The sequence below is a fragment of the Lontra canadensis genome, unplaced genomic scaffold, assembly GCF_010015895.1.
Source record: "Lontra canadensis isolate GAN:19392208 unplaced genomic scaffold, GSC_riverotter_1.0 scaffold12, whole genome shotgun sequence".
Lineage (NCBI taxonomy): Eukaryota > Metazoa > Chordata > Mammalia > Carnivora > Mustelidae > Lontra > Lontra canadensis.
Window position 1 is genome coordinate 9,357,055 of NW_022631006.1, and position 13,187 is coordinate 9,370,241.

General features: G+C 44.4%; 1 protein-coding gene across 7 annotated transcripts in view; it reads left to right on the forward strand.

Annotated features, from left to right (window-relative positions):
• Nucleotides 1–2,991: 2,991 nt before the first annotated feature.
• MYO5A (myosin VA) overlaps nucleotides 2,992–13,187 on the forward strand; it is a 185,942-nt gene continuing 175,746 nt past the window's right edge. For all 7 annotated transcript variants that reach the window (XM_032856449.1, XM_032856451.1, XM_032856452.1 and 4 more), the window contains exon 1: nucleotides 2,992–3,117. In XM_032856449.1, coding sequence (XP_032712340.1) covers nucleotides 3,091–3,117 — 27 coding nt within the window. In that variant the 5' untranslated portion in view covers nucleotides 2,992–3,090. The remainder of the gene's footprint in view (nucleotides 3,118–13,187) is intronic.

Here is a 13,187-nt window from a genome sequence, read left to right on the forward strand (position 1 = left end):
AGAGGGATTTTTCACATTATCTTGGACATCGTTTTTATTTGAAGATAACCTACATGAAAATTTTCCCAATTATAAAGTGATAATTGAGAACTTTATTGACTTAAAATATACAATGACATCTGGCTACTTTTTGGGAGGGGGACATCCTAAATCCTGGAGAGTTGTAACTATTGCTGGTTTTCATACTTCACTAATGACGAATTGCTTGCGACTGTGAATATACATGGTTAAGGTAAGGGAGGCAGCCATCAGGGTTCCTTGTCACTTTGTTGTTGTTGTGTGTGTGTGTTTTTAAGATTTTATTTATTTATTTGACAGAGAGAGACACAGTGAGAGAAGGAACACAATCAGGGAGAGTGGGAGAGGGAGAAGCAGGCTTCCTGCCGAGCAGGGAGCCGATGTGGGGCTCGATCCCAGGACTCTAGGATCATGACCTGAGCTGAAGGCAGACGCTTAATGACTGAGCCACCCCGGTGTCCCTTGGTTTATTTTTTAAGTCTATTCTTTTTCTGAATGAGGTAAAGTCAAGTCAAGGGTAGAGAATCCTTCTCCTCTTCTTCATCCTTACTACTTTTCTCCTACTATGGCCTACTTTTTTATCCTCCAATGTTTTCTTCTGGTCCAAAAAAAAAAAAAAAAAAGACACTAATATCCATAAAACATTTTTTAAAAACTTTTTGTCCAAGTAGGGGAAGTAAAAGTTTTCCTTAACTCTCTAAAGGTCCCTGGCTTGGTCTGAAAATTAAACTGACAAAGATAGATTAAAAGGAGAAGCGACATATATATTTATATTGTTTTATTGTGACACAGGAACATTCATAATGAAATGAATACCCAGAGAAATGACAAAATCTGCTTGCTTGTACATTGGGTCAAACAAAGAGAGGCAATTGTGGAAAAGTGACTAAACTATGCGGGCAGGAGAAGGGAAGATAAGAATTATTTTAACGAATGTCTGTTGGTACAGAATTCTTTTGATCTCAGCTTCTCCTTGATGATAACAATGTTACTTTCCTTCTGGTATAGGGAAGACATCTTTCATTTCCTGCTTTTAAAAAAGAGAAGGAAATCAAAGTGTTTTTTTTTTCTTGTATTTGCTGTTTTTCAAGTCCTCCAAACTCTATGCCAAAGCAGTATACCCTGGGGTGTATGCCCTAAACTCGTTCACCAGCATTTCCCAACAGTCCTGAGAGGTAAGAATTATCTGAGGGTGAGAAAGCAGTGGTTACCACCTTACATAAGGCTTGAAGAAATTATAAGAGGTAGAATTCAAGCCTCTAAAATCTTAATCCAGTGTTCTTTTGTTGTACTGGTCATAGCTGCACATTTCCCCTTTTTATGTCTGGACAAAGAAGGGGTGGGACCCCAAAACATGAAAGAGATGTGATTTTAGAATTGGAGGGAACAGAGAGAACTCTGGGTCTTTGGACTCTGTAGCCATTACCAATGGCATCTCTGAGGGGATTGTGGGCAGTGAGCAAGAGGAGGACAGGCTTAAATTCCAGGGAGTGAGGACTGGTGCCAAGTGTCCCCACCCCCCCAGCGATGGTCTTCTTTCACATACACATGCTGGATACACACACAACCAAGGGGCCAGTGTTGAAACATGGTCTTGATAGAAACCATCCCAGATTGCCAGGAAAGGCACTTGAGAGTTCAAAGAAGTAAGAGGCTAGGATGAACAAAGCAAGGAGTTTAGTCAATCAGGAGTGAAAGTATGGCAGGTGCAGAGCAGGTAGAAGGTGAAGATAGTATGGGGTCAGAGGTGGAAAGACCACATTCTTGTGCTTGATGTGTAAGGATAAGGGTGAGCAGATTGAATGCCACTCCTGAGACAACTTTGACCTTTTCTTTCTTTCTTTCTTTCTTTTTTTTTTTTTTTAAGATTTTATTTATTTGAGAGAGAGAGCATGAGCAGGGAGGAGAGGTATGAGGGGGAGAGAGAGAGGGCGAGGCAGACTCCCCACTGAGCAGGGAGCCCACCGCTTGACTCGATCCGATCCCAGGACCCTGAGATCATGACCTGAGCCGAAGGCAGTTGCGTAATCTACAGAATTCATTTGCAGTATGGACTTTCCACAAAAGTCCTCTGCAATTTTTGGGTGGCTTCTGGATAGCTTCCATGGCACCATGGAATCGATCATCACTCAGAAGAGGAGGAGGTAGAAGACTGGGGCAGAAGGGTAGTGGTATACGTTTGCAGACATATAGGTCTAGGAGAGATGGGCACCTAGGTTTCCCCCTAGGGGCATCTTGTTTCAGATGCCCAGGTTTTTGGGGTGAACTTGGTGATCTTCTATCTCAGATTACTGGTCCTCCCTGCCCAGCTCCCAGACCGCTGCTCCTAACAGGATTCTTCTGGAGTTCTAGGTTGTTCTGTTGACTTGGAAGACGCCTCCTCCCAAACCCTTTCCCTAGAAATGCTCAGAAGAAGAGGAAAAGCAGCTGGAGACTCCCAGTGGTTTACCTGGACACGCGCAGTGCCACCAGCTATCGTCGCGCCTCTCGGTGGCTGGGCCGTACTGCGCAGTCCAGGGCTCGCTTAGGGGAGAGGGGCGCCCGGGGTGTGACGCGCCCCCCGGGCAGGTGTGCCGCGGAAGAGAGGTCGGGGGCGGGCTTCGGGGCCTCGGCGGCGGCCGCGCACGCGGTCAGGCGGAGGATGCTCGGGGCCGACCGCCGAGGGGAGGCCGCGTGCGCTGGCGAGCGCCGGGGGCAGCCGCGGGGGTAGCGCCGGAGCGCAGCCTCCTCCCGCTCCCACAATGCACAGGGCGGCGGCGGCGGCGGCGGCAGCAGCGGCGGCAGCATCACCGGCCGCCCAGGCGGCTGCGGCGGCGACTGCGAGGACCCCGGGCACGCGGAGCGCTCGCGCCTGCTCGCGGCGCGCGGGGCAGTGATGGCCAGGCCCCCGCGGGCCGCCCGCGCCTAAGGCGCCCCGCCCCGCCCCGCCCGGCGTCCCCGCCCCGCCCCGCCCGGCCCTGCCCTGCTCCCTGCCGGCGGCTGCCTGGGCGCTTCCTAGTCGGCGCGGGCGGCCGCCCAGGCTCGGTGCGGCCTCCGCTCAGGCGGGGGGCGTCGGCGCCGCGGGGCCCCGCCATGGCCGCGTCCGAGCTCTACACAAAGGTGAGGCGGGCGGCGCCGTGGGGAGGGGGCCGCGCGGCCGGGCGCCGCCGGCTGTCAGGCTGGGGCGGGGCGGGGCGGGGGCGCGAGGGCCCGGCGGCCGCAGCAGCCCGGTCCCCCGTGTTTCGAAATCCCCCGCCCGGCCCGCCTGCCGCAGAGGCGCCTTCCTCTTTCGGGCGACGGCGGCGGAGGGCGGCCTGCCTCGGGGGGCCTCTGGGGCCGCTGCCCCGCTCCCCAGGCGGGCGGCTCGGCGGGTTTCCGACTGAGAAGAGGGCCTGGGTCAGGGCTGCCCGGCCCGCCGGCTGGGTTTGGGAGAAATCCTGGCCGCGGGAGATGCTCGATCGGCGGGATGAGATGGTCCCTCCCGTGGGCACGGGCGCTTGGAATGACGCCTTGTGCTGGTATGCGGTGCCGCTTCTGCCACCAGCCAGCCTTTCCGTGCGGCTGTTGGGAACCCTGCACACGGCCGCCAGCCGCTTCTCACCTTCAGCCGCCGCGTTTCAGATGGCTTCCCGGGGGTGGCGAGCCCCTGGGGAGGACGCAGCCGGCTGGATGCGAGATGATTCACGGGCTGGGATGGTCGGCTCTCGTTCGTCCCCGGGAGTTGCTACCTACGTGTAATCCTTCCGAGCCTTGTTATACTCCATGCCTTCCCCGTCCGCTGGGGCGAGCCTTTCCTTCAGGGTTTAGTGTAAAGGACAGTGGCAGCCTTTTCTCTCTTACACCGACATTCGTATTTTCTGGGTCTGCTAATCTTTGCACGAATGGCCTATTTTGGAGAACTGTCCCTTTGAAGACTTCTGAACATTTGGCTTGGGCAGTGTGTGGTGCTCTGTGAATGTGTGTCGTCATGGCACTTTATACTATAACTCACTGTACGTAGGTGTTTTGCCAACTATTAATTACCTTTAGTTCCAGTTAACAGAATGGGCTTAACTTTCCAAGTTCGTGTTAGCTGCAGAATCTCCATTTAGGATCTTAGAATCATTATTTCCAAATGTGACCCCAGTAAGCCCAGGACCCAAGTTGCAGCATGTTTTTAGAAGTGTGGACCTGCCATCAAGAGACCTGGATTCTAGCCCAGGACTTTTTCACTTACTGTATGACCTTGGGCGAGTCACTTAACTTCTTTTGTTCAGTTGTCTCTTATCTGTAAGTGGAGTTAATTATACCTGCTCTGCATCTTTCAAGGCTCTTGTGAGGATCAAACCTAGGAATTAGATGGGAAAGCTTTTGTAACCCATGAATTTCTCAAGAAATGGGTATAGGATTAATTTTACCATAAGACGAGTTTACATAAAACATTCTCTAGGACGCCTTTCTAGCCACAGACTTAAAATACTGCACAATTGGAACTTCTCTCTAAACCTGGTAATTTCCTTCCTTTCTTTCTTTCTTTCTTTCTTTCTTTCTTTCTTTCTTTCTTTCTTTTTTAAGATTTTATTTATTTATTTGATAGACAGAGATCACAAGTAGGCTGGGAGGCAGGCAGAGAGAGAGAGAGAGAGGAAGGGAAGCAGGCTCCCTGCGGAGCAGAGAGCCTGATGTGGGGCTCCATCCCAGGACCCTGGGATCATGACCTGAGTTGAAGGCAGAGGCTTTAACCCACTGAGTCAGCCAGGCGCCCCTAAACCTGGTAATTTTCTTAGGCATTGTAGGTCTCTAATGTATGAATGAATGTAATTGGAAACTGATTTGGCTACTTTATTAATAAACATTAATACAGTGCTAACTATGTGCCAGGTACTACTCTAAGTGCGTTACAAATATTAACTCATTTAATCCTCATAATGATGGTATGAAGTGGGTACTGAGAAATATCAGAGGCATTTTCCTATGAAGAGATACAGGTGTGTAAACATTCCTTAGTTACTTTGTATAGCCCTCCATTCTACACTGTGCACAGTGATGAGTCCCTTCCTGAGCTGTCTAATTGTAGACTGCTTAACTAGAGATTGATTGGATAATAAATTGCTCTTGGTCTTGAATCAGCTTTTTTCTCCCAAGATAATTTTTCAGAAAAAATTTTTTTAAAAAAATACTATGATTTTTAGGGGCACCTGGGTGGCTCAGTGGGTTAAGCCTCTGCGTTCGGCACAGGTCATGATCTCAGGGTCCTGGTATCAAGCCCCGCATCAGGCTCTCTGCTCGGAGCCTGCTTTCCTCTCTCTCTCTCTGCCTGCTGCTCTGCCTACTTGTGATCTCTCTCTGTCAAATAAATAAATAAAATTTAAAAAAATAGTATGATTTTTAAATTTCAAGGTTTTGGCTTTTGGTCATAGCTTCATCACACACTCTTAAAATTCACCTTCTAGTCATTGTAAAGACAGGCTGGTTTAGACATCAAGAGTAAGTTGAGCTTAAATTGCCTTTTAAATACATTTATGTCCAAGTATATTCTAGTGTCTTGGCTATTTGTTGACTTAATTCTTTTTGTGAATGGGCCTTCGCTTAATGGTGGGTCAAAATATTTTTTGAGCACCTCCCGGGTGCTAGGTACTCCCCTTAATATTGAGAGGTTCTAACAATGAATAAGACACAGCCCTTTCCCTCAAAGGACTCACAGTCTGTTTTTTATATTCTTGACCTACTTTGAATATCTGGGAGCATAAATAACCTGTTGTTACCTCCACAGCAGGCAGACAGCTGGTGTGATATTTCTAAGTAGAAATTAGGGAGTGGGTTGGGACATGGGGAAGGTTGGAATGATTCCAGAGGTAAAAGCTTGGGTAGTGATTACTAGAGGAAGAGGGAAATCATTAGAAGTTAAATCAATGGATAAACACAAGGACTTTTTTCCTCACAGAGGATTATGGGGAAGGAAGTTCTGGAGTAGATTACAAGGAAAGATGTATTAGTGACGTGTCATAATTATGGTATTCAACATAGTAGTTAAATCCGAAAAGTACCCTTTTAAAAAATGTCATTCAGAGCAGATTTTGATGAGTGATACAGATCAGCTCCCATTACCGTGAAAGGAAAGAGACCATTCAGTTTATTTGTAGCTAAAATGATAATGGTTTTGTCACAGTAATTTATCAGGGCTTCCATTTTGTAAATTTTTCCAGCAGTATAAACATTTTAAGGGCAATAACTAGGTTCCTAGGATATAACATTTCTGGAAACTAACATTTTGGTTAAAATGTTTGTTGGTTTTTAAAGTAAAGGCTTTATTAAGATGTAATTTACATACCATGCCGTTCCCAACTTAAAGTTTATAGTTCAGTGGTTTTTAGTATATTCACAGAGTTGTGGGTCAATTTGTTTTTAGATCCACCTGGCTTGTTCCCAAAAGAACTGAAAGTGGCTAAGATATCTCACTGCTTCTGATTTTGAAAATATTTGCTAGTCTTGACTTGCCAGTTGGGCTATCTGAATCATAATGTCACCCATAGATGCTTTCAGTAACTTCAGAGGATTCAGCATTTGTGGAGGAGAATTGGAATGATAGTCCTCCTCAATGAACTTCCCAAACATGGATAACACCGAAAATACTACAGAATGGCCAAGATTACCTGAAGTTGTTTAATTAGGAGTCCCAATGTGCATCAGGATGCTGAGTTTTGTAACTGTACAAAAACTTCCAAAACCCCTGCTTGAGAAGCCATGTAAACTTCCCTAGATGAGATAGCAGTTTAGACCAATAGATTGTATATCTGTACTCTTCCTTTCCTACCATATTCCTTCATACCTACTGAAGCCTAGATTTTTTCTGGGAAAGTTCCTGTTTTATGTTCTGTGCCTCTTCCCCTTTACCACCAATCCTGGAAATTCTTACATTTTCGTCTTGAAAGTACATTTTTGAGACTACTTTCGACATCTGAAAGCAGGACAGAAACCTCATGTCTGATCATGTGCCAGATTTGGGGTTTAGTAAGTACATTTGATTTACTCAAGTATCCTGTCATGCTTCTTCTGTCTGTATTTCCTCCTGATGTCCCTAATAGTCTGTCTCCTGTAAATAATGGTTTGGCATGACTAGTCTCCTTGTAGGAGTGAAATAGGGTATAAAGAAGTGATTAAACAAGTAAGCACGTTTTCAGGCAGGTTGAACAGGATGAGTAACAGAGAGGAGAGCTGGGAGCCAAGGGAAACCAAAGAAACTGTTGCAGGAAACAGAATAGGAAATGATTGTCTGGTAGACTGAGGCACAGGCAGATGGTAAGGGAAGGAAGGGGACCAACTTGGGAGACAGGTCTCTATGATGGATGAGATATAGGGTGGGAAGGAGAGGGAATAGTGTAAGTTAACACCAGTAGCTCTAGCTTTGGAAACTGGAAGTTAATTCCCATTACACCATGAATTTTTGTGGACTGTGGAACTTGTAAGCTACTCAGAAATACTTCAGACTGCTTGAGCAAAGAAGAAAGCTCATGACTTTCTTGAAATTTGTTACTGTCTCTTGAAGTGTGAATGTCTGGTATATTGCCCAGTGGCTAAAAGAGTACAAAGAGGTTTTAATTTTCATGAGGCCACCAGAAAAACATTTTAAATCTTCCTGGTGCTTTTAACTGTTCAAAGGAGGGAAACTCTGGAAGAGGGTCTGTGAATGGGGTTGCTGGGATTTAGCTACAACCTCCAAAGGGTTGGGGCAGGGTGGTGGGGGCACTATAGGAAAGTGTGGGAGAGGAGGGAAAACCCCTCTTACCTTACATCTTATCTCAGAAGGTAATTTAGCTTCTTCGTTTTTAACTTTATAATGGATTTCACCTCCATTGGGAGAATCTAGGGGCACATGGCCCACTGGAGGATAGACTGATTTATTTGTTTCCACTTTCGGCAGTTCCTAATGAAGTGTAAGAAATTCTCAGAAGTAGAAACTCCTGGGTGATCTATGGAATAAGGCCTGGCCCTAGGTAGAACATCATGTGGGCAACCCCACTCCCCCATTCCATCCCCAGATAGCATGTCTTCTTCCCGTAGTGTCTTTCCAGACCTTTAGCATTTGTCTCCCTGGGGAGTTTGTCTTCTCCTTTCCTTCCAGCTGTCTCTCTCTATAATAAACTTAGTGAGGTAATATTTTATATGTAATAAAATCCACTCATTTCAACTGTGTAGTTCAGCAAGTTGTTTTTTTTTTTTGAATCCTGTCTCTGGGGCAAAGTACCATACTAGTTTTGCTTTTTTAAGATTTTATTTATTTATTTGGCAGAGAGCGAGAGAGGAAACACAAGCAGGGGCAGTGGGAGAGGGAGAAGCAGGCCTCCCACTGAGCAGGGAGCCCAGTGCGGGTTTCGATTCCAGGACCCTGGGATCATGACCTGAGTTGAAGTCAGACGCTTAACGACTGAGGTGCCCCTAGTTCAGTGGGTTTTGACAAATATATTCTGTCATGTAACTACTACCATAAGCAAGATATAGAACATTTTCATCATCCTCAGGAGTTTCTTGTGCTAAACTTCTTCTCTTTCCCAGTTTATTCTTTGTATAGCTAAAATGATAATTTTTAAAAAATATTTTATTTATTTGACAGAGATCACAAGTAGGCTGAGAAGCAGGCAGAGAGAGAGGGGGAAGCAGGCTTCCCGCTGAGCAGAGAGCCCGATGCAGTTCTCTATCCCAGGACCCTGAGATCATGACCTGAGCCGAAGGCAGAGGCTTAACCCACTGAGCCACCCAGGCGCCCCTAAAATGATAATTTTTTTTTTTTAGATTTTTTTAAAATTTATTTATTTGGAAGAGATCACAAGTAGGCAGAGAGGCAGGCAGAGAGAGAAAGGAGGAAGCAGGCTCTCCGCGGAGCAGAGAGCCTGATGCGGGGCTCGATCCCAGGACCCTGGGATCATGACCTGAGCCGAAGGCAGAGGCTTTAACCCACTGAGCCACCCAGGCGCCCCTAAAACGATAATTTTTAAAATAAAATCCAGTTTATTAGAGTTGTGCTTACCCATTGGGACAGCAGGAAGAATTATTTGTCTGTTTTTAAAATATATGTTGTGGTTTCACCTTAACCCAACCAGTAGAGATACTTAATGTAGAAAACTGAGCTAGGGTGTCGTTCCTGTGGAGTTTCATTGACAGTGGGAGGTGAGAGTGGGTGGCGGAGGTATTTAGGTGGTTTATTTCATCTTTACTTCGCATGCTTACCCCTGTGTCTGCCTTTGATGCCTTGGGTCCTTAGGTCCTTAGTGTGCTAAAATGCCCTTTGGTCAATTGTCCCGTTCCATCTACCTTGATTGTAATGTCATTCTGGGTTTGTGGTGGTAACAGATTTTTAAGCTGCAGAAACTTATCCCTGGCTTTTTCTCCCTTTCTCTTCGAGGCCCTCCTCAGCTGGAAGTTCCCTAAACCAGCAGCCATTAGCATTAAACATCTCCTTGTACAATAGAGGCTTTTTGCCAATTGTGGAATTTAGGGATGGTATGATTATGTTTTGGTTTCAAAATAATGGCTCCAAACTTGGTTAAAATCCAGGGGGAAGTACATCTATCTACAACTTTTGGCCCAATGTGCTGCTGTGGCCAAAAACATGAATACATTACTGAACTGGAGGGAGGCTGGACACTAAAAAGATAAGTTTTGTCTCTCCTTAGTCACTCATACAGAAACTTGCATTTTTTCATCAGACAGCCTCTCCTTTGCTATTCTGCCTGCTGCTCCCTTTTTGCAGTATAGTCAATAAACTATCTCCTTTAAAAAGAAAACAAACAAAATAAAACAAAACAAACTTTCATTTTCCTGGCCAGGAATCCTCTGTGGATGGTTGGGGTTTCTACTTCTTGATAAAAACACACTGAAACTAGGGGAATTTCAGAATGGGAGAAATAAAATGATTGTGGCAGTAAAGTAGGTAGATTAGAAAGGCAGAACTCTTTAATTTAAAAAGGTGAAGGTGGAAATTGGGGAAGTATTTAACATCAAGAATAACAAGTTTGTAACATCAGACCTCACTAGGGATACTTGTTAGATCTTAAAATAAATGTGTCATTTAAAATGAATTTCTTCTTTAAACATTAAGTTTATATTTATGAAACTTATTACCTCAAGTTATGCTGACAGCTAAGATGTAATAGATTTTTTAAAAAACGGTCTGGATAATTCATGCCTCAGAGTTCTGAGATACCAACTTAACAAACATCTCTTTGACAGTGTTAAGCAGTTTACCAGCCAGAGCTGTTTCAGTTGGAAGTAACAAACACAACTCAAAGCTAAAAACGATTTTATTTGCCTCTATGACCTGGACGCCCAGGCCCATGGATTCAAGGCCAAAAAATGGTATCTGAGGCTCTCTGTCACTGGCTTTCATGTCAAATTGTGCTGTCTACCATTGGTTTCATCCGCATGACAGCTCTTTTCATGGTGAAAAAGATGGTCAGTGGCACCTGCAGATCACATGATCTTCCAGTTCTGGGCCTGGAGGAAGTCTGGTAAAAGAACTCTGGTTGCCTTTGCTAGGGGTCATGTGCCCTCTCCTTTCACTGTGCTGTGTAAGGGGGGATGGGGATATTATGCATAGTCAAGCTCATCTCAAAGACCAGGCAGAGGACAGGACATCATAATTGATAGCTCCACTCAGACCTGGTGGGGTGGCTGAAAGCTGTTGCCCATCAGAAAGAATAGTTAATATCCACCACGAATAAGTTACCAAAAATACAAAGCAATTGAATTCTGCCCCTCCTTTTGCATGACGAGGAGGACATTAGAAATGTCTCCCTCCCCCGCTCCCGCAAACCATAGAATCATTTTTTCTTTTTTTTTTTTTAAGATTTTCTTTATTTATTTGACAGAGAGAGATCACAAGTAGACAGAGAGGCAGGCAGAGAGATAGGGGGAAGCAGGCTCCCTGCTGAGCAGAGAGCCTGATGCAGGACTTGATCCCAGGACCCTGACATCATGACCTAAGCTGAAGGCAGCAACTTAACCCACTGAGCCACCCAGGTGCCCCCATAGAATCATTTTGAATTTAAAAAAGAGCCAATGAGAATCCATATAAACAAATGTTACTGAAATCATATCAGAGATTGAAGATTTGAAAAAGTATTATTTATTTATTTATTTATTTATTTATTTATTTATTTGACAGACAGAGATCACAAGTAGGCAGAGAGGCAGGCAGAGAGAGAGGGAGGGGGAAGCAGGCTCCCTGCCGAGCAGAGAGCCCGATGTGGGGCTTGATCCCAGGACCCTGGGATCAGGACCTGAGCCGAAGGCAGAGGCTTTAACCCACTGAGCCACCCAGGCGCCCCTGAAAAGTATTTTTCATTTAGTCTTGATCAGGGGGTTATGCACCCTATGTCTTCTTCTGTTCTGATCTTTTTCTGCCATATATCCTCAGTGTTTTATTTCCCCTCATTTCCTTCATGTTTTTGTTTGAATACATTATTCTTTTCCCCCATTTCCATCTACAGATAAGTTGTAAAATTTGTTATTCCTGTTTTATTCATTTCCAGTGTTCTTTTTCTGCTTTTTTTTTTTTAAAGATTTTATTTATTTATTTGACAGACACAGATCACAAGTAGGCAGAGAGGCAGGCAGAGAGAGAGAGGGAAGCAGGCTCCCTGCTGAGCAGAGAGCCGGATGCGGGGCTTGATCCCAGGATCCTGAGATCATGACCTGAGCCGAAGGCAGAGGCTTTAACCCACTGAGCCACCCAGGCACCCCTTTTTCTGCTTTCTTGCCTTCTACATTGTTGTCTGCTCCTAGACACCCTACTCCTTTATTTAATCTACTCACCCAAATGCTCTGTTGTGCTTTGTTATACCCAATACACACGCGTGTGCATGTGCACACACACACACCCCTAAAATGGGATAAAATAAATTCTTATGAAGTGAATTGTTATTTAGTGACTTATTAGATTAAGGAGGGAACTTCATTTCCTTAAATCCTTGTACTTTTGCTTTACCACTCCCTGAATCTGACATCACAATAGGAAGTAATTTCTCATGAGTTTACATAAATTATTTTCTGTGTATCAGAGTATCTATATGTTTTAAAGAAACATTCTTGTGTTAGACTACACTTTAGACTAGACTAGTTAAAGCTTAGTTTTGCATATTTCATTTTGTATATACTGGAGTATATACAATAAGGGGACCAGCTATTTCTTTAAGGATATGACCTCACTTTAAAACATTTTTGTAGCAGTCCTTAAAAAACTTTTACCCAGAATTGGTCTCTATATGCTCAAGCTGAGAAAAATCTTACTTCTAATTTGACAAGCGTCATGCTCATGCTGGGAACAGAAGACCTGGAGATGTTTTTCATAAAATCAAGACATCTGTATTTTAATATAGAATTTGGGTCAAAACCTGGATTAAATGTTTATCAAGTCAGAATAGATAGATAGTTCTGTCTCTTTCTATATATATCTATATCTATATCTATATCTAACTATCTATATCTATATATATCTTAGTATAGAAGTAAAAAGTTAAACCCACTAGAGTTAATTTTGTATTTTTAACCCATTCTTCCTGTTTTTACTAATATTTTTTCATCTTAGACCAAAATTTCTCAACTTCTGTGCTATTGCCATAGTAGCTAGATAATCCTTCCTTTCTGTGGGCTTTTCCTATGTATTGTAGGATTTTTAGCCAAATCCTTAAACTTTATCTGCGAGAACCAGTAACATCTCTCACCCCCAGTTGTAATAACCAGTCCATATGGTCTACAGACATTGCCAAATATCCCCGGGGTGGGGGGGGTGTCAAATCTGGCCCCACTCTGCCCCACTCGAGAACCTCTGCCCTAGACCTTAAGGCTTAGACTAGGGTAAGAAAAAGTGGGAAAGAGTTAGAAATAGAAACAAATTTTTTGGAAAAAACTTTTAGGGGTGCCTGGGTGGTTCAGTCGTTCAGCGTCTGCCTTAGGCTCCGGTCATGATCCCAGGGCTCTAGAATATAGACCTCCATTGGGCTCCCTGCTCAGCAGGGGGCCTCGTTCTCCCTCCCCCATTCTCCATGCTTGTGTTCCCTCTCTCGCTGTGTCTCTCTGTGAGAAAAGTGAATACAATCTTAAGGAAAAAAAAAACTAAAAAAAAAAAAACTTTTTGGTAATTTTTTTTCTGCTTAGAGAAATCATACATCTCAGACAATTTTGAAAATACAGAAACATATAAAGGAAGAAAATTA